The sequence below is a fragment of the Oculina patagonica genome, chromosome 4 (genome assembly GCF_052425735.1).
Source record: "Oculina patagonica isolate OP01 chromosome 4, crgOcupat, whole genome shotgun sequence".
Lineage (NCBI taxonomy): Eukaryota > Metazoa > Cnidaria > Anthozoa > Scleractinia > Oculinidae > Oculina > Oculina patagonica.
In genome coordinates this window covers 23,865,625-23,886,806 of record NC_135761.1, presented here as the reverse complement: position 1 = coordinate 23,886,806, position 21,182 = coordinate 23,865,625, and the positions used below count along the sequence as shown (strand labels likewise).

The window sequence follows — 21,182 nt, the reverse complement described above, 5'->3', positions numbered from 1 at the left end:
TTCAAGATAAATCCAGTTGTAGCATTAAAAATATTTTAATGTAAATCAAAATATACTCAACCATGACAGTTTAATGGGGTCATCAGCCGTAGGAGCACTTCGATTGTCACTGGATAGGAAATAGGATGCTATGGTTTATCCTTATCGTAAAGAGCCAAAGTGATTTATAAAAATATATTGGAGATTGCAGTGTGTAGTCAATCAATCCTACAGCTCTAGGGTCGAACTTTTTATAATTTTTATTTTATTTTTTTTTTACCCAGAATCAAAGAATCTGGCTAGGCAAATGGAGGGAAATCACTTATGAGTATTATGACTCAGCAGACTATATCGTTAATGCACTCCCGGGGTTAGATACTGTACATTTCTGGGTCAATTTTCCCCAAAAGAAATAAGCGCTAAACCATGCAAATTTCAGACGTAACACTGTCTCCTGGTAATATACCCCCTCCCACTGAATATGTCCATGCTTCTTCCGCCTAAAAGGCCTCCTACTGTTCAGTAAGGCTCATTTTGCATTTTATAACGATTCAGTTGTAGCTTGTTTCTTGTATGAGGGTCCAGAATGGGGGGGGGGGGGGGAATCCCATTTCCCAGCCCAAATGTTGCCCAAATTTCATTTCCCACCCTATTTTTGCCAAATCCTAGTCCGATTACCAATTTTTGATTGTGATTCCCAGTCCCAGCGGCCCAAATACCATCGCTTACCAGCCAGTTTCCATTTTACCCCTACAGGCCTAAGCCCTTCTTGTATGCACTGAAAAATGTTTCAGACGTAGTGACTCGCACTGGACTCGACGAATCCCAAATTAATAAAATACCCAACCACTTTTGAAACGCAACATTTCTCATTTCTTTCGCTGAAGCGGAAGTCAAAGTCCCAGGGACTGTGAAGATGGCAGGGGGGGGGGGGTAGTGCTGGGGATACAATACAATATTTCCGAAAGAAATAAAGACTTACAAAGAAGAGTCTCTAAAGTCCCCACTTCAAGTCCCTAGTCGCCCCCCCCCCCCACCCAATTGGAAAAATGCTCCGCGGTCCCCGAGTCTACCGCCTTCAACTGGACTTGTAAAACTGAACGTCAATTGAACATTTACAGTACTAGTAGTGACAACAGATGTATAAAGGCTTCATTATACAATGTTCGGGGTACTCTTGTTGACCTTGCTGTTTCCTTCCAGAAGAAGCCCGAGGACCAATTTCACTGCAATTTATGCTCAATTGCGCAAATTGAAAAAAAAAACTAGCCTGCGAATACAGCCGCCTCTCATTCGCTCCCGCTACTACTTCCGCACGTACCGGTAGCGAGTAGCGGGAGCGAATGAGAGGCGGCTGTATTCGCAGGCTTAAAACAAACGGGTGTCTAGGACTCTTGGAGGTCTGTTTTGCCTTTGAAAATAAAAAAAAAAATAGAAGGAAGGCAAAAAAACTTAAAGCAAGCCTCAAAATTGTTTTCACTAGTGATGAGTTGGTTTCTGAAACGTTACTCAGCAAGACCATGAAATTGCTGACTTTGCGGTATGATGTGACACGTTTTATAAACTTTCATCACCGGCTGTATTGGTCTGTATTTACAAGCTCCGTCATATCGTCATGACTGTGCACTTTTTGTGTATATTTCTCTCCAGCAATTTTATAGATCAGCAGTTTCTAATTTTTCTCTCCCTTCACCCATTTGAACATTATCCAGTGTTTTCTAGCTTTTTTGCTGAAAGACTGATCATCACGTACGAATCAACCACAAGTGGCGTTGCGTCACGGACGGCAGATCAGACAGATAATACAGTAAAACTGTTTTAAAACATTTTACCATTTTAAAATGCTGAGCTATGTAAAACTTACGGATCCGAACTTCTTTTCAAAATTTATCACTTGCTTTTTATTGTCATTGATAGAAAAATTAAAATGAAGTCTTTATTTTAGGGAAAAAACGCTTCGACTTCCGTCACTACTCGGTAAGTTTCGTTACGGTTTTCAGTTTCGTATAGAGTGGTAAAGTGCTGACGTCACGGTTCCATGGTAACCAATTTCTTGGTTCTAAACAAACCTTCCTCGGTTCGATTACAGTGTAAGATGGCGTTACTTTCGATAGCTTCCCTTGTTTCTTTTTTCGCGGGAGAGCAGAAATCTATAGATAGAGGTGAAAACCATTGCAGATCCAGTCATGTAGAGAGCTTTGCGTAACTTCCTGGTGTTTTGAAAGGAGAAGTTCATGCAAGCATGAAGAAAACAATCTACAAGGTCACGGTATGTCAAGCCGAACTACGACGCCATATTTTTATAAGTTTGAGTTGACCATATTCTTTGCATTTGTTCGTTCAAGTATCTTAATGATGCAGTTTTCTGATCACGTTGATACTAAATTCCCATGCAACACAGTCACTGCAATCCTTACGTTCTTTTAGGTATTTTTAGACGAAGAATTGAAGATCCGCTCGACCGAGTGCGAATGCCCTCGGGGCGAATACAAGTGCAGTCACGCAGCAGCGTTGTTTATCTACGGAATACACAATCCTAGTCGAACAGACGTCTAGTGTAGCTGGAGGAAAAGAAAAACTGTACAGAGGACAGAGGCTGTAAACGAAATGTTTCCTCCTCCGAAGAAATACGCTGCCTTATCACGAAATCCAATTGCGGAAGATCGAGCTTCTTTATACAAAGAGCTTTGTGACTATGGGAAGTTTACCGGATTGTGTTGGTTAATGAGTCCGGAGAAACCTCCTGTTACCTTACCAGTAAGAACAGTAGAAGACATAATTTTATCTGAACAATTTGTTTTACAACTTGGTGACGATCAGCTAACTTATTTTATGAACAAATTTCTACCTAAAGAAAGATAAAGATGGAAATATTGTCCTCAAAAAAGACCATGCCTACTGGCATCAAGCACAGGGAGAGATGTATTTCTCTAAGAGAGATCTGTGTTACTTTGTAGTATGGACCACTAAAGATACTGTAGTAATTAAGATTACTAAAGACAATTCATGGGGAGAGAATCTAAACATTTTAAAACGATTTTACTTTGCTCATATTTTTCCCAAGATAATTGAGGGTGAGCTGTAATGATTTTAATTTGTCTGGATAAGATCATCAAAATTATCCGGTGGATCTTAAATTATTAGAAGTTTCATTGAATTACCTGTTCAAGTTTTCTCCGTATGTTCCATTTCAATTTGTAAAATAAAAAATATTTTCTACAATAATTTATTTATTTTAATGTCTTAGTTATAGATATTCTTCATAGCTTATATGTTCAAAATTTCTAAAGAACGACAGAGATACAAGTAATGGCATAATAAGTAAATAATCTGTAAGAGTTAAAGACTGAGGCTTTTGCTCTGAGGTTTAAAATGACATTTATTATTCTCCATATACAACTTGAAATCAAAGTTTTCATACATGCTAAAATAATATCAAAGGCCTTAAGGAAGAGATACTCCCACACTAGAAAAATGAGGTAAGACTCCCTGGAAACAAAAAAAGAACAAAACAAATCTTTCCTTACTTGTTAGTAAACATGCACATATGTGGCAGTTTTAATTGTATCTCCACTGAGAGAGAAAAGTTGTATAAATATTTATGTGACACTAAATTCCCAGATAATTTTTTTCAACAAATAGTAAATCACTCATTTCATTCAATGAAACCATGGCAATTCCCCCCACAACTTAATAAAATTTAAACAGGCCCCATACACTTACAGGTAGATATCTATTCGAATTCTGTACCCTCACAACCCTCTTTTATCAGTGGAAATTGTAAGTTCACCAATGAAGTAATAACCTGAAACAGTTTGTCTGCATGACTCCTTAGCCAGGATGGAATAAAAGTAAGAATTTTAAAGTCTTTGATCCTGGCATTTGCTCTTTCTACATGGATTCTGCATTTGGCAATAGACTTGGTAGCTTTTACTTCACTTGAGGTAAATTTCCCATTATTCAGGAATGGTGGAATGTTCTGTGCAATCAATGATAACCCTACAGTTACCAAATAAAGAAAATGAAGACGGAGCACAAGACTTATTCTTGTCCCTGGAAGGCATACTGCTCATTAAATCCTCAAAAAACAAACTGTGCAAAACATGAACAAAAGTCAAAACAATGTTTGTTACAGTTGTAACACAACAGCCAAATAATTGTGCCAAGTGAAGGTTGGTATAGTTTTGTCTTAATTTCATAAGTGTGATAAATACCTGATCTTCCAACTTTATAGAATCGACTCTCCACCCATAATAATAGTTAATATTGTCTTTAAATTTAGAAATGTAATTGACAACAATTTGGAAGACGTCCTTAGTTGGGAGTCCAGTTTCCATTCTTAAGACTTCACAATCCATGGCGGCAACAGAATATCTTGTTCTTTGGTAGACTTGTTGCTCCTTAAGTTCTCTTAGTTCCTTCTTTAAACAGTCTAATTCGGCTTCTAGAATTGTCTGGCTGGCAGAAGCAACTTTTTCTTCGTCAGTTCTCGAGTCCGTTGACTCTTCAAGTTGGAGTTCTGATTCTGTGTTACTAGTACTCGTCACTGTGCGCTTTCTTTTCTTTCTTGGAGAAGTCGGTGCAAATATTTTGTTTACGTTCCAGGCAAACAATTCTGGTCCACGATTTTTGTCTCCATCACGGAAATGACAGCTACATACTCTTGAGTAGGAATTGGGATCGCGATCACCTCTCCTGAAAGGCAAGTTCGGTGATTAATGGAATGCTATTCGGTAACAATCACACGCGTAATTCCTGTTGATGCATCTAATTTAAACAAAATCGCCTACAAGATGCCGTGTTAAACGTACCTGATGCGGTCCTTCCAGCGTTTATATTGTTTCTCATCCTTGGGAAAACGAAAAAACTGACAGGTATGGCTTTCTGACTGATGATTGCAGTCGGGGACAAAACACTGCACCATAGTTGATGATGTCGGGCGACGAACGTCACCGAAAAACAACGTTTAAATACAATCCAGTTCTTCGTCAAGTTGTCAAATCAAAGAAGTTAACGTTTTCAAATTATAGACGAATGTTTTGAGCTAAATAGTAGCACTGAGCGCGACTAAGACCACAGCAAATGTGCTGCGATGCGGTTCGAGCTCTCTTTGTTATGGTTCGTTCTTACATTGTTTAGAACCACAGAATTAGTTACCATGGAACCGTGACGTCACACTTTACCACTCTATTGAAATCGAACTTGGATCGGACTGGTTCCCGCCATTGAAAGACAAAAATAGATCTGACAAGTGCTTGGTGTGGCCTTACAGGTGTTAGCCAATCAGAGCCAAGGCCGACCAAACATCGTCAGTCACAGCATTGTGTCTCAGCCAATCAGATTGTTTGTTTTTCGCAAATACCAATTCCACGTGCTCAAGGACAGCGTTGTAGTTCCTTTCAATCGGCCAAACAATAACACAACGTACTGTTAGCAGTATCGTTCTGTTTACGTTTGCTTTGGCCGTACAATTCCTTCTTATTTCTCCTGTCGCATCCACTGCATCGCCATGCCTTCAACGAAAAACTACTGCCATGGAAGTTTATGGTTAAAGAAAGGGGGAACTGATGAAATGGAGTCAGTAATTACGGATTTTCGCGACCTGCTTCAAGTCAACCAGAAGGAGACGGAAGAGACAAATTACGATGATATCTTTGACTGTGAACGTCCAGCAATGGACGACACCGAAATAACTCTTCGAGCTTGCATGTGTCCCACAGCAGACCCTTTCAGAAAGTCTGCATCGTCGTCTTCGTCATACGGCTTGCTGATGGAACTTTTAGAACAAGGGACTTTGATAAAAGAAGCCGTTCGAAGGTTGAAAACCTCTCCCAGTCGAAGTAAACAATTGAAACGACTCGATCGTTGCAGATGACGGGGTTCCTTTGGAACACAGTTAAACAAGTTGAAATTGCAAATCTTTGATTTTTGGAAGCTTTTGAATAGCAACAGCTAGCAGCGATTTACTGGAAGAAGTTGAATTTCTTAGAAAACCTGATGTTTTGCGGTTGGCAGACATCCTTTGTTTACACTTTGGCGTGTCTAACGAACGAATCCGTGAACGCAACGAAGAACATTTGAACAACCCGCTAACTTTGAGTGTTGCTGATAAACATTTGACGAGGACTTTCAATTCTCACTGATTGAAAGCAAGCAAGCAAGCAAAAGAATTTCGTGAGACGCGAAACGAATTTTGAATGTCGCCATTCATTCATTGTGCACAGACAGTTTCCTGCATATTAATGAGTTGAACCCAAACAAATAAACTGCGCGACGAAACTCGAAAACGTTTAGCCGAAATAGAAAGCTACAGAATGATTCACTTGTAGAAAAATTTTTTGATAGATACAGATTATGTTTTTTGTAGCTTTTTTGGTGGCCAGGTTTTTAATAAACCGTGTTATTGGTCACAGAAAGGAATTAATGGAAGTACGTCACAATAAAATTTGAGTACAGTTTAGAAAAGTTCAAGTTGTCTCGCTTGACCTCTCTCACGTATTAACTTGATTATTGGAAAACTCATTCAAACTATTGTGCCCAGACTGTATTTAAATTATTTTGAAACAAAATTAACCCGTGGAGGGAAAAATATGCCTTTTCTTTACCTCGGAAAATATTTTCAAAGATAGAACAAGCAAAGAACTATTGTCCGGTCGTGTTACATAACAAAGTTCAAAAGTTTTTATCAGGATTAAGATCAATATAAGCCATTGACACCGGAGATTAGTATCCCTTGTCATGTTGGCATTTTATTTTTTTTTTTAATAAGAGCAAAGTTCTTTGTTTATTTGCTTGAAAAGAGATATTCTGACCCAAATCAAAAGTAAATGTGTAAAATTCTTCTGGGTGATAGTTCAGGTTTCTATGCCATTTTACATTTTATCATATTTACACCAAAGAACTTGAAGATTGATAGCTTAACCCTTCACCAATTCAATAAGGCATTGTACATTAAAAAAACCCTAAAACAATGAAAGTCAGCCCCAAAGCATGCTAAAAAGCTTGCCCATACAAACTTTATATGGGCAGCATGGTAGCTGTTTATATCGCATGTGTTATTTTCATGAATCAAGTTGTGTTTATCTTAAGAGAAAAATAAAATACTTATCCTCCCAGTTACACACATGGTGCTGAAAATAACAAATTTATGCTGAAAAACATTTTTGAAAAAACAAACGTTGGTCTAGCTAAGGATGGGTCGGTAGGGGGTCTACTGTCCCCTCTCCCCTGCTCAGTCCTGTCAACATTCTTCTCGCATAAAACTGGGCACTAGTCAGTAGAATGTCTGTGGAGGAAGATGGCGGAGATTTTCTTCCAAAACTAGTGGTGTTTGATTTAGGTAAGTGTGACCAGTTTAAAAAGTTTCCTTAAAAAAATCTCTGGAGCCAATAATGAAAGATGATCGAATTATATAATGCATACAACTGTTCTAAACATATACGTTTATTTCGATTTTTTGCCTCAGTGGGCTCAGTGAAAGAAGCTGAAACAAATTTTCTCCGGGTTTACATTTTAAAATAACAATCTGAAGTTGGAATTCCTTGTGGTATTTTCGTCCCACTTCTAATTGGTAGCAACATCACAGTCCACATAGTTATATCTCAAGCACTTATAGATAAACTTGTTGAGTGCAAAGTGTTTTGGAGCCTTTAATGGTTGTTAAAGGTATTGAGGTATTAGAAAGTGGAGTTTATCAGTTGGCTGAGTCAAATCCAAGCCCAAGTCAAGACAGAGTCAAATGTCTGAAATACATTTGCTATATTTTATAGTCGCTCATTTCCTGCCCACCGTGCATGTGCACCATGTTTAAAACCAAGAGGAGTTGGTTTATACCACCCACCAATCAGCAATAACTCAGGTATTTGACTCAGGCTTGGATTCCTGAAAATATTCATTCAATGGGTGTGATCAATGTGATACCTGTTGTACAGCATATATGTACTTGACTTTACATCAAACTTTTGTAGGTGCGCCAAATGATAAATATAATAAAACCTGTGTTTTGTGTAAACAGATTATACATTATGGCCTTTCTGGGCTGATACTCATGTGTCTCCCCCTTTTTCAAGAAAAAGGTGAGCATCTTTGTCTTTATTCCTTACAAAGCACTTGCTGACAACTATCCAATTGAAATAGAATAATTGTTATTGTAATCACAAAGTGTAATGAAAAAACATTTCAAATACGAATTATTACATTTGACACTTGAGCAAAAACTGATCTTCAGAATGGGGCAAAGTGAAATAAATATGTTAACACTGGGTTATTCAATATAGATCATAAAAAGCCAGTATAAGTTACCCCAGTTTCCATAGAAGTAAGTGACAGACTTGGTTTAAAAAACTCATGCCACTTTTAAATTAATTAGAAATAAAACCAAAACCATTTGTAATACGCTCACACACATTTTCCCTCTGCACTCCATGCCACCTATATGTATTTGCTTAGAGTTTTGATTGGTTTAGTTACTGAATTGCCTATGTCTTTTGTGATTGGCCAGATGATTACTTTGGTTCTGGTTTTATCACAATCAATTCCCTCTATGAGACATGCCTGCCCAGGGGGGGTATTCCGGCTTGTAAAGGACAGGGATGATCAAATGGAGGCAAAACTCAGGACCCCAAAAAATCCCCAAGTCTTCCAACATTACCCAAAAAAATCCCTGGACCAAAAATAACCCCCCCAAAAATCCCTTGTCAAATTACCCCTATATTGCCAGGAGGGGCAATAATATAACACAAAGAAAACCATAAAAATTCAAGTCACCCAAAAAAATACTTGACAAATTATCCAACTCAAAAAAATCCCGGAATCGAACATTTCAAACCCAAAAAAATCCTTCGATCATCCTCGTCATTTACAAGCCGGAGTACCCCCCTGGGCATGCCTGCAAGAAATTATGGTAGTTGTATTCAACATTGCCAAGTCTCAAACTTAATTTGCTGAATACATGCAACTGCCATGATTCCTTCTTATAGACGGAATCAGGTACTGGTATTGACTGACTGCTCTATTATCAATACCCAAATCAGCAATAACTTGGGTGTTCGATTTTAATTTTTAATTTTTATCTTTAGTTTTTAATTAGTGTCACCAATTAGTGTGCAAAACACTAGAACGATTAACACTTAAATAAAGTTTACTACTACTACTACATTGACATTTTACTACTGATTTATATGTTTAAAGTAATGGCTCAGTGGAGGATAGAAGTGGATACAAGGTTGAACTCTATGATGATTCACTGGAAATCCTGACGCTTCTCAAGTCCAAAGGAATATGCTTAGCAGCAGCTTCCAGGCAAGTTTTTTAAAGCGTTGAAATTACAAAAACCTTGAAATTGCGTCACTTGCGTACATGGTAAGGACTGCTGCAAAATCACTGCCTGGCCTTTTATACTTAAATGAATACAGTAATATTATTGACTGCAATAATTAAGAGTCTCCTGGTTAGTGCAGAATGCACTATTGTGATGGTTTGGTGGGGGCTGTCGTCTACTAAACTCCTAAAGCGCTATAGCATAATTAATTAAATTAGATTTTGAGACTTTCGCAGCGCTTTCGTAATTAGGAATGCAAAAACTTGTACAGTGATTTTCGGCTTGAAACTCTTGATAAACAGGAAAAAAATATCCTAGTTTTTTTATTAGATTTGTTCCTTACTTTTAAGAAACGTCTTTCGTGCAGTTTAAACCATTAATTAATTAAATTAAAGTGAAACAATTGGCTTTATTATTGAAAGGAAGACAAATGCTATCGATGTTCGCCTTGAAACAAAACAAAAACAAACTAAAGTATCATGCTACGGCACGGTTTTCAAGGAAAACAAAAGTATTTGTTACAAATGAACAAAGGTGTTGTGTTTCGTTTGCAAAGATTCTCTTAGTTCCTTGCCCCCTGGTGGGGGATAGGGCCGGACATCAATGCTCGCCATCTGTCCCTATTCTTGGCCACAGCTGCTGCTGCAGCCCACGATGTTAGTCCCAGCTCAGCGCGTTCCTTCTCCACCGTTCTCCGCCATGTTTCCCTTGGCCATCCTCTGCTTCTTTTCCCGCTTGGTGCCCAGGATAATGCCACGTGTGGGTTTCGGTTTGGTGCCATACGCAGAACATGACCTATCCACTTCCATCGCCTTCGTCGTACTTGTGAACTGATCTTTTCGATTCCTGCTCTTCTCCGAATTTCATCATTAGACACACGCATGGGCCAATAGACTTTCAAGATTCTCCTTAGGCATTTGCGAAGGAAGGTGTCAAGCCTTTTTTCATCCGCTTTTGTCATTCTCCAAGTCTCACATCCATATAACAGGACAGAAATGATGTTTGACTTGAAGATCCTCATCTTAGTTTCTCGGCGGAATGCACCTGTTCTCCACACCTTTGAAAGTCGATGAAAAACACTTCTAGCTTTACCTAACCTACTCCGAATGTCCTGTTCGGCACCACCCAAGTTGTTAACAGTGGCCCCTAGATAGACAAAGCTGTCTGTATCCTCTACATCAGTGCCATTTATCTTCATAGGATCTTGTCTTCTTGCATTGAGTCTGAGCACCTTCGTTTTATCGATGTTTATCTTCAAACCCGTACCTTCACTGTTGCTCCCCAGTCTTTCTAACTTCGTTTGTGCTTGCGCCCATGTGCTGGAAATGAGCGCAATGTCATCGGCATAGTCTAAGTCTTCAAGCTGTCTCATCATCTTCCATCGAATCCCCGTATTACCTTGCTCTGTAGTCCTACACATAATTCAATCTATTACCAACAGGAAGAGAAACCCTGACGTTACACAACCTTGTTTTACGCCTGCTTTCACGGTAAACCAATCCTATTTGCCTGCTCCATCGATCACTCCACACTTGGTGTTGCTGTAAAACAGTTTGACCATTCTAATGAACTTTGATGGTATTCCATAAGACTGCATTATCCTCCACAGTGTTTCGCGGTGGACACTATCAAATGCTTTCTCATAATCTACAAAACAGGTATACAGACTTGCATTCCATTCCAGCGATTGTTCGATGACATTTCGAAGCACAAAGATGTGTTCAGTCGTGCTTCGCCCCCTTCTGAAACCTGCCTGTTCTTCCCTTAACATCCGATCCACTGCATCATGTAGTCTAGTAATAATTACTCTTCCCATAACTTTCGCTGGTACAGATAACAACGTTATTCCACGCCAGTTACCACAGTCAGTAAGATTCCCCTTTTTGGGAAGCTTAACGATCAGACCACAATTCCAGTCCTCTGGGATTTCCTCTGTCTCCCACACCGTGCGAAATAGGTCTTCTAGCACGCACGCAGTTGTCTCTATGTCAGCCTTCAATAGCTCTGCTGTGATTGAATCCATTCCAGCTGCTTTGCCATTCTTCATGTTCTTCAGAGCCTGCTTTAATTCCTGTCGGGTGATACATTCGTCGCTGACATCTATTTCGTTTGGCTGTCTATCATCGACAACTGCGGGGGCCACTGGATCAGGCCGGTTCAGGACACTGTTGAAATGTTCTTGCCACCTATGTCTGATCTCCTCTTCTGTTGTTAATAGCTTTCCATCCTGGTCTTTCACCATGTTCATTCTTCATGGCCTGTCATTGCATAACGTCTTCGTTACCTCATACACCTCTTTGAGGTTGCCATACCTTGCAGCCTCCTCGGCTTCCCTTGCAAGCGCATTTGCCCATTCTCTCTTGTCTGCTCTCAAACTTCTCTCTACTTCCTTATTCTTGTCATTGTATTCTATTCTCCTTCTATCTCTTATCCTTTCTGATCTTGTCTCCTCCATCTTCTTCTTTAATTTCTTTCTTTCATCAATTTTTCTCCAACTTGTTGCACTTATCCAAGTTTTGCTCTTCCTTTGTCTATGACCAAGAACTGATTTTGCTGTTTCGCTGTAGGCCTTCTTGATGTTCGACCATTTCTCCTCGACACTTTCTGCATTCTGGGTGTCATCTTCTCCTGTTTCATCTGACTCAGTTCCTGCCAAGCAGCTAAATCTGTTCTTAAGCTCTAAGACAAACCTTTGTTTAATCTCAGGCACCTTTAACTTGCTCAGCTCATATTTCCGTGCAGTCAGTTTGCCTTGCTTTCTAACCACCCCACTTAGCTTTAATCGAATATTTCCAACAACCAAGTTGTGATCACTTCCTACATCGGCTCCTCTGAAAGCCCTGAAGTCCTGTACCGATCTCTTAAATATTCCATTAACAGCTATATGGTCGATTTGATTCCTTGTTCTTCCATCTGGAGAGGTCCAAGTGTACTTATGGATGTCTTTGTGGGGGAACATGGTCGTTGTGATGGCCATGTTGTTGGCCGCACAAAACTCTATGAACCTCTCACCATTATCAGATCTGTCGCTTCCTAAACCGTGCTTACCAACCACTCCGTTTTCGCCCTCCAACTGGTGCCCTAACTTTGCATTCCAGTCGCCCATAATTATTATGATGTCATGTTGAGGTGTCCTGTCATACACCTGTTGCAGTAGATCATAGAACCCGTCTTTTTCATCGGTGTCAGCGTCATTGGTCGGTGCATAGACCTGAATAATAGTTGTTTTTATGTGCTTGGAGTTGAACCTGGCTGTTATTATTCTATCGCTCACAGGGTTCCAGCTCTCCAAGGCCCTAGATGCCTCCTTGCTCATCATAATGGCCACACCGCTTTGGTGTTGGTTGTCGTTTCTGCCGGCGAATATTATATTCTCTCCTGTTTGTGTCCTAACCTGCCCAGACCCTGTCCATCGACACTCACTGATCCCTAGGATCTCCACCTTGTACTTTGCCATCTCTCTGCAAACCTGAGCAGTCTTTCCGGTGCTGTACATAGTACGCACGTTCCAACATCCCACTCTCACTGTCTTCTTAGGGTGAGTCAACGCCCTTATCCGCATGCAAGTTTCCTTTCGGCTTTTACCTGCATTCCTCATACTGCTGTCCATCAGGATGATGGAGTCGTCTCCCGTAAGACAGCAGGCCACTGAACTCGCTCCTTGGTAGTTATGGGCACACTCAATAGAGTGACCTTTACATAAATTTCCGGTTTCCGTAATCAGCTTGGTTTTACGGGATGGGGTGATTGGCCCCATGCCCAACCCCCAACCTGGAGGACCAGGGATTTTCTGTCGGGGTGTCCTTCCCTTAGCCACGGGTACCAGATATTTAAAGGCGCTGGAAGCTCACCTTTCGCCATTGTCACTCAGCTACATCGTATTACCAGGGTCACCAAACGTGGAGGTGTGACATATGACTTTCAAGTCATATGTTGCAAAGATTAGCTTAAGAAAACCCCGGGAAGAAATACAAGTGGTGTTTCAACGTCTAATTGAAAGTAAACTAAAGCAAAAGAACACGAACATAAAACATAATACTTTCAATTGTCGACTCCATTGCATTCTGCACTGTCCTTTGAGTCTCTGAGTTTTCCATGTGTCTGTCATCATTAATATACATACTTCAGACAGGTACCCTCTGGGTTTCATAAAATATATGGCCTCACAACCTGGAGAAAGTAACTGGCAGTACATAATATATTGCACCACCCCCACACCATGTGTCTGTTACTCTCCCCAGTCTGTGCTCACCATATAATAGACCATATTCTCTGTATTGGACTGGAACTAGCTTGCAAGAGAGGTTTAGTATGGGGAATATTTTCAAATGTAAATCACGTGAAGCTTATATTTCCCTCCATTAGCCTCCATTGCAAGCTAGTTCTAGTCGAACACTAAGAATACAAATTTGGTCTATTGTGGAGCGGTCCAAGATGGTGGCTGTTTGAAGTATGCATGTGATCTCAATGAACACACTGAAACGTGTTTTTAAATGAACTTAATTCTTAAATTTTGTTTTGTGATCCAAAGCAATTAACAATTAAAAAAATCTGAGTTCAAGTTAGCAGGAATTTGGGTAATTAAGGCTAAGCAAACTCCTGCTATCTAGTTGTAATTTATGTGCCACTAAATACTGAGAAAAAACCACTGAATTATTCTACAGAACTCAAGATCCCCCTACAGCCCAGGAACTATTGACAGTTCTAGATATTGACAAATATTTCTCGTATAAAGAGATATATCCGGGATCAAAAGTGACTCATTTTAGAAAGTAAGTGGGCATCAGATTAATCTACTGTGGTTAGCTTAATAAACTGAGAAGCCTGTGGCCCTCCTACAACAATACAATCCCAGGGTGGGAGGGAAGGGGCACTCCTATATGAAACGGATGGGGATGCTCGTCGGAAATTTTAAAAAGAACCCCTTAAAGAGACCAATCTCATACCTGGGTGTGACTCAACCTTTTATTGACCCCTAAAAGATACCAAAAAAACTATGAACAGAATTACAGAATCTATATTTGTATATTTCATCGTGTGTAGCTCTAAACGATACCATTATGGCTAAAAATATTGGCGTTTTACCCAGAACACCCTAAGCAAGACCAAAAATCCCAAATTTACACTCCTAAGCGAGACGACGAGCATCCCTGTTACTTACATACCGTATGCGAGTCCCCCCCACCCCCCCCCGGGAATACAATATGCCATAAGCAATAAGATGTAATGCAATAAGATAATAATAAAATGTAATGCAATAAGATAACAATAAGATGTAATGCAATAAGATAATAATAAGATGTTATACAATACGCAATAAAGAATATACATATCAAGTGTGAACTTTATCACATTTTAATTCCAGGTTTCTCACTTCAGAGTTTCACAGCAAAACGTATTAACTCCTAGGCTTTTTTGAGCCTTCCTTCACACTGCTTTCTATGTACCACTTTGGAATCTTGTTTTTGTTTGAAGGTTTACACAGGCAAGTGGAATCCCGTACTCCAACATGCTTTTCTTTGATGATGAAGAGAGAAACACTCGTGAGATAAGCAGACTGGGTAAGAACTGATCTAAAAGCTATAGAAAGTAATGAACCCTCAAAACTGGCAATTCCAAGAAAGAGGAAATACAATTGGACTGTTCAGGTGGTAAAAGCACCCCATTAAATTTTGGCCTTAATATCCCGTAACCACAGGCAGACCACCTTATGTGTTCGTGGTTAATAATTGTTGACATAAGGTTACGTTGAAATCAATGGCGCATATAGAAAATATTTAGAGAAACATTACGTCGCTTCGATTTACTACAAAATATAAAATTTACTCTAAATGATTCAATAATGATTCAATGAAATGTTGAATGAGTCTTGTGTCATGTTTTTCTGCCGCCCCGAGCCCTTTAAGCCGTTTATTTTGCGAGATGCTTGAAGGGCTCGGGGCGGCAAAAAACATGACACAAGACTCATTCAACATTTCATCTCAGTTAACTTTTATCGAATCATTTGGAGTAAATTTTATATTTTGTAGTAAATCGAAGCGACGTAATGTTTCTCTATATATCTTCTATATGCGGTTTGTATATATCTGGTTTGTATCCCCGTTAAGTTCCATATCCCGAATTTTCTTTTATAAAATATCCTGTATCCCATTAATTTCCCCCCAAATATCCTGTATTCCTATAATTTTTTACCGACATATCCCGTCTCCTGATAACCCCTAATAGGACCTCAAAGTTATAGCCTTGACCTAAACCTAAACAACCCTCTGACACCCTCCATATGTATGTATATACTGGTATGTATATACCCCCAAAAATGTGAACTTTGTAAAGTAACAGTGAAAAATAAGCAAATATATATAATTAGATCTGGTATCATACCATTTGCATGTAATGCTTTTTTCAGGTGTAACTTGTGTTTTGGTGAGAAGAGGAATGAAACATTCTGTCTTACAGACTGGACTGGAGCTGTTTGCTGCAAGACTCAAGAAAAATAACAGACAGTAGACCTCCAAAAACATCTGTTAGATAACACAGGTGCTGTTGCACTTCAAGGCAAATGGAAACGCTGCAGCAATCCTCCAGGAACTAATGTGTAAATCATTATGGTGGTGACTGGACAAAATGGGGAAGCCCTGATTGAAGGGAGCTTAGGGGAATTATTGGAACTGCAGGAAAGAGCACAAAAAATATAAAACCAAAATTCAAATCTTTCATAAGAAGTATCGTAAAATTCTGTGATAAAAATTGTCCTCTACTGGTGAAATAAGAAGCTTCCTGTATTCATTAAAAAATTACAGGGATCTATCTGTACCTTTCAGAGTTATTTCTTTCAGAGATTTCTTTCATTTTACTATTTTATGAAAATCGGATATTGATTCAGCATTCAATCCCTAGAAAGACAGATTCAAGATTGTGCAAAACCTGTTTTTCTTGACCTTTCTCTGTTGCGTGACGTGACAGATTATGGGGTTCAACATGGACAAAGTAGCTTCACTTCCTTATGTGCCATATTTTAATCTCCAATCGCCCCAAATGGTCACTCCCTTCCTTGACAAACTGATGACTTCTTCCAGAATTCTATCAACAGCCTTAACATACACCCGCTTGTACCCGTCTGTCTTGCGTGACAAATGTTCGAACCACGTGATAAACTCATGTTGTTTACAATAACTGTCCATTTCCTCGTTTATTTTCACGTCTTGATTCGAGTCCTGATTAGAATTGTTGATCATAACGAGAGCCACAGGGACCTTGAAACCATTCCGTCCAGTGCTGGGATTTGCGCCTTGTATTAGTTCAAAATACTGATGTGCGGCTGCAAGTGTAGAGGGTTTCTCGGAATCGAAAAACACGAGCGCGCCATCACACGCTTTGAACAAATTTCGGTTTCCGCAATTAAAATGGAATCTGTCGATGGGCGAAAGTTCCCAAAACTGAATCTTTAGTGTATAATCCTGTGATTTTAATGGACATTTCCACGTTTTCTCTTCTCGGCGCAACCACGGAGTGCAGAAAGGTTTAGTTGTCGAAGATATCAAATTCCTTTCTTTCCACTTTGGATCACCTGCTACGATTATTTTCAGATGCAGTTCATCTCCATTTTCCAGGATGTTTTTCTTGAATGATTTTAACTGTATCTCCTTTCCAAGTTGACTCAAAACATCTTTGTTTTCTTCTTCGGGTTTCTCGTACAAAACAACAGATTGGTTCATGTTGTTTTGAAAACACTCCTCAGGGAAGCTAAGAGAAATTAACCTTTAACCAGGCTTAAAGACAAACTTCCCCTTGCCAAGTGTCATGTCTGATCTCGTGTTCTGTGATGTTTCGTATCGGCTATAAATACACAGCACCAACAGTCGATCAAAAATATTGAATTGTAAACAACATGAGATGATTTGGCCGTGTTTGCTGGTGAATCCGAAATCTGAAACTTGTTTAACCGGTTTTGAGATATTTTGGATGTTGATATGATCTGAGAGCCTCTCTATGGGTACCCACGGTCTTCGTTTTCTTCGCATTTTTTTTGCAAATCTTCGGTTTTTTAAGCAGATCTTCGTTTTATCTTCGTTTGGTTTTTTTTCGTGAAATGTGGTCAAATGCCAAAATTCAGGAATTACAGATCTTTGCTGTAGTGTTTACGAGTTTTGACAGTTTTATATCTGAGTGTTCAATTTGATCACGGGAATTTTTGTCGATTTCAGATCTTCGCTTCAATCTTGAAATCTTCGTTTTTTCCGCGGTGATCTTCGCGTCTTCAATTTCTTCGTAAATACCCATAGAGAGGCTCATCTGAGGGTAATCAATTCATCCTGTAGGAGCTTGTACGTTTGTACTCATTTCATGTAGCTTCATGTCTTCATGTTTAAGCCAACTGATGAACAACTGTAGTGTCTCCTTTTTTTCCCAACTGTAAAGGAACACTACGAACGTTTACAAATCATTAGAGAATGAATTTTTTAGAACAACCAGTTCGACGAGGTGTCACACACCAGTCACAGCCATCACCTCAGGTCTGCACAGCTGTTACTGTTACGTCGCACAACGGTTCTCCCTGGTTGCGTCACGCAACGATTCTCCGGGTAGTAATAATAATAATACTTTATTCAAACACACAAATGGTATTACACAAATTGTATCTGAAAAGGCGGACCATGAGGTCATCCCTATTTAGGTCCCCTAACTAAAATTACAATCTAAAATTTAAAAATTTTAAAAAGCATTACAATCTAAAACATTACAATCTAAAAGTTAAAATCTAAAATATCTATAATATCTGGTACTGTGGCATATAATTAATGAATGTTCATCCACGTTTTAAGGTTTGATTTAAAGATATTTACATCCGAACAAATAGTTTGGCAAATTGTTCCATTCCTTAATAATTCTAACAAAGAAGGAATACTTGAATGCGTTAATTCTTGCTGATTTCGTTTGGATCTTAAACGGATGGTTAGCTCTGGTGCTTTTGCTTCTACAATACTCGAAATAATCGTTAAAGTTTAGACCATTTAATCCGAACACTGTTTTATAACATTCTACTAAGGACAGGTACTCTCGTCGATGCTGAAGAGAGTTCCAGTTTAGTAGTTTGCATCGATCTTCGTATGGCATCTCGCGGGGTTTTTGCCCAAGAGCAATTCTTGATGCTCTTCGTTGTACTTTTTCAATAGCCAGTATATCTTTAACTAGATGCAGTGACCATACAGGGCATGCGTATTCTAGGATCGGTCTCACCAATGACTTGTAAAGCATGGAAAAAATTTCTTTGTTCTTATTCCCAACTGTACGCTTTAATAAGCCCAGCACTTTGTTAGCTTTGTTCACAATAACGTCCACGTGATTCGACCAGGATAAATCCCTCGACATGTTCACACCTAGATCTTTATATGAGTCGACAGATCTTAATTCTACATTTGACAGGTAATAAGGATGTGTACTTTTGTCCTGCTTATGCGTTATTCTCATTACTTCGCACTTCTCAGAATTGAACTTAACTTGCCAACTCTTTGTCCAGTTTTCTAGAGATTCCAGGTCAGACTGTAGTACAAACGTATCATCGACATGATTGAGTTCACGGTAGATCTTTGTATCATCTGCAAACAGTTTAATAGTAGATGTAACGACATTTGGTATGTCGTTAACATAAATCAGGAACAAAGTAGGTCCGAGAATTGTGCCCTGGGGCACACCAGATGTTACCTGGGACCAACTAGAGTAGGTGCCACGTATCACGACCCTCTGATGCCTGTTTGTTAAGAAATTTCTTAACCATCGCAACAATGGCCCATCAATACCGTAGCGGCTAAGCTTAAGTAGAAGGCGCTCGTGAGGCACACTATCGAATGCTTTCGACAGGTCAAGGAAAATGGCATCTGTTGTTTTTGGTCCCTGCCTTTCATACCTCCAAAATCCCGCGCAAGGGTGGCTAAAGAGTTGTTTTACCCAAGCGATCTCTTTCACAACGGCCCTGTACAACATTGGCGCGCAGTGTTCGCTTTCTGCTTGTGCAACATTTATAAGCGAGGAACAATGCTTTCATAACGGCGTCCATGTTAAACTGACTAGGTCACGTGACCTGACGACTTGACAAAAGCAAAGCATCATGGGATGTATGCAAATCCCCCCTTAATTTAACGTGTGCATGTAACGTTGCGCTCACATATGACAGTAACTAAAAAAAATAATACCCACTATTTCCTAATCCTCCTGTTTTCTGGCTATTCAGCTCTAACCCACACGGTGTCTATTTGACTAAACGACGCGCCGTAACAACTGTTGAAACAGGTAGTCATAATTCCTACTTCCCGACCTCGCCAACATGCCTCATAACCTGTGATCAGGCGCTGTTTTCCTAAGCGCAAAAAGTCGGTGGAACCATGGAGAGGGTGGGAGAAGGGAAAAATAGAGCGCCTGATCACTCACTAAACACGACTAGTGAAAGCAAACATGACTTAACCCAAAGACAAGTATGCGAGTATGTTGTTTGCGGTTTGGACTACAGTTGAATCCCGATAACTCGAACCTTTAAGGGAAATCGGAGTTATTGAGGGTAAAAGTAGTAAGAAAATGACCTGGAGAGGAATCAGAAAAGGTTCGAGTTAGCGGGAGGTTCGAGTTATTGAGGGTTCGAGTTATCGGGATTCAACTGTAGCTGCAATCTGTGTGTAAGTAAGTTACTTCTTGAAGGATTCTTTCTTGGAAGTACTTCTTGGGTGAGTTGTGAGGCGTGGCGTTGCCATGGTTAGCGCGCTGGACTCTGGATCGAGTGGTCCCGGTTCAACCGCTGGCCGGGTAATGCTTCTGCCTGATGGGCTACCATGCTCGAACGCAGAAAATTCCACATTCCTTTACCCTTTTTTATTCAAATACATTTCAAAATCGCTCTACCAAAAAAATCGGACTCGTGTTCTACAGCTGAGAGTTAAATATTGCAATATTGGTGCAGAATATAAAAAAAGGGGTAAAAAGAAACAGCTACGTGATATGATTATGTAACAGCAAACATGTGATGCATGCCTACTTTCCGGCCGGGTTTCCGTTTTAGCTGGCGTTTTAGAGTACGGAAAGGTTAAAAAAAGAAAACTTACAAACTAAAATAAAACGAGGGAAGGAGAGAAGTGGAGTGTGGGATAACAGACCATTTTTTTTTCCTGAAAGTACGGGGGGGGGGGGCGTGAAGAAAGGACGGGGGGTGAAAAATATTGCAAAAAGAAAATGTTTGCAGGGCCTAAAAGGACGAAATAAGTTGCTTGCAAACACGATATGTATAAAAAAAATAATTTGCATTCCGGAAGAAAATGTTTGTAGAGTTGCATAAATTTACAAATGAAAGTGTTTGCAGAGAAAGTTTTTCATACGTTATGGTCCGCCCCTTAGTAAAACGGCATTTGCGCTTCACAGCTAAAGATAAACGACTGGGGCTACTAAAGTTCAATCTGTAAAAGAATTAAAACTAGTTTCATAAAAGCAACTTGGGTCCGCCTTTCTTCTTTTTGTCCCTGTCAAGTCTACCGGAAACGAGGGACGGTTGGGCCAAAACCGCTTTGTAAAGGCTGGTTCTCACATGATCGCCCCGATCGTCTCTGTCGCTTCTGTCGTTTGCAAAGTCTGAGGTGATTGGAGCAAGCAAACTTTTTGAAGCGACAGAGACGATCGGGACGATCATATGAGAACCAGGCTTAAAGGTGTCGTCCCAAGCTAGTGGTAACAAGGTAGCCAAAGCCTCCGTCTCCTGCCTTTGTGTAACATTAAAGAGACTGTGTCACGGCTGACGGTGAAGTTTATTTGTTTTTATCGTGCCAAATACTCGCTATGAAACTTACGTTTTTTAAATAAACTATTTCTATGGATCTAAATGACAATACCATAGCTTCATTGCAAC

General features: G+C 39.7%; 3 protein-coding genes and 1 pseudogene across 3 annotated transcripts; 2 read left to right on the top strand and 2 right to left on the bottom strand.

Annotated features, from left to right (window-relative positions):
• Positions 1-1,993: 1,993 nt before the first annotated feature.
• LOC144652706 (uncharacterized) lies at positions 1,994-3,100 on the top strand (annotated as a pseudogene).
• Positions 3,101-3,374: 274 nt separating this feature from the next.
• LOC144649894 (uncharacterized) lies at positions 3,375-5,154 on the bottom strand. Its single transcript, XM_078509488.1, has 2 exons — positions 4,791-5,154; positions 3,375-4,674 (listed from the first exon to the last, which is right to left on the bottom strand). The coding sequence occupies exons 1-2, from the start codon at positions 4,901-4,903 to the stop codon at positions 3,936-3,938; spliced, it is 852 nt and encodes a 283-aa protein (XP_078365614.1). The 5' UTR covers positions 4,904-5,154; the 3' UTR covers positions 3,375-3,935.
• Positions 5,155-7,260: 2,106 nt separating this feature from the next.
• Positions 7,261-16,101, top strand: LOC144649893 (magnesium-dependent phosphatase 1-like). The gene is made up of 6 exons (XM_078509487.1): positions 7,261-7,318; positions 7,994-8,054; positions 9,169-9,279; positions 13,963-14,070; positions 14,774-14,859; positions 15,705-16,101. The coding sequence occupies exons 1-6, from the start codon at positions 7,261-7,263 to the stop codon at positions 15,803-15,805; spliced, it is 525 nt and encodes a 174-aa protein (XP_078365613.1). The 3' UTR covers positions 15,806-16,101.
• LOC144649892 (ras-related protein Rab-32A-like) lies at positions 14,106-17,224 on the bottom strand. The gene is made up of 2 exons (XM_078509485.1): positions 15,680-17,224; positions 14,106-14,815 (listed from the first exon to the last, which is right to left on the bottom strand). The coding sequence occupies exon 1, from the start codon at positions 17,011-17,013 to the stop codon at positions 16,300-16,302; it is 714 nt and encodes a 237-aa protein (XP_078365611.1). The 5' UTR covers positions 17,014-17,224; the 3' UTR covers positions 14,106-14,815; positions 15,680-16,299.
• Between the last annotated feature and the right edge of the window lie 3,958 nt (positions 17,225-21,182).

Bases quoted from the DNA above. Each gene is read 5' to 3' on its own strand.
- LOC144649894 (XM_078509488.1), bottom strand. From the start codon at position 4,903: ATGGTGCAGTGTTTTGTCCCCGACTGCAATCATCAGTCAGAAAGCCAT. The intron at 4,675-4,790 runs GTACGTTTAACA...CTTGCCTTTCAG, and splicing joins CGCTGGAAGGACCGCATCAG to GAGAGGTGATCGCGATCCCA.
- LOC144649893 (XM_078509487.1), top strand. From the start codon at position 7,261: ATGTCTGTGGAGGAAGATGGCGGAGATTTTCTTCCAAAACTAGTGGTG. The intron at 14,071-14,773 runs GTAAGTGGGCAT...TTTTGTTTGAAG, and splicing joins AAAGTGACTCATTTTAGAAA to GTTTACACAGGCAAGTGGAA. The intron at 14,860-15,704 runs GTAAGAACTGAT...TGCTTTTTTCAG, and splicing joins TCGTGAGATAAGCAGACTGG to GTGTAACTTGTGTTTTGGTG.
- LOC144649892 (XM_078509485.1), bottom strand. From the start codon at position 17,013: ATGAACCAATCTGTTGTTTTGTACGAGAAACCCGAAGAAGAAAACAAA.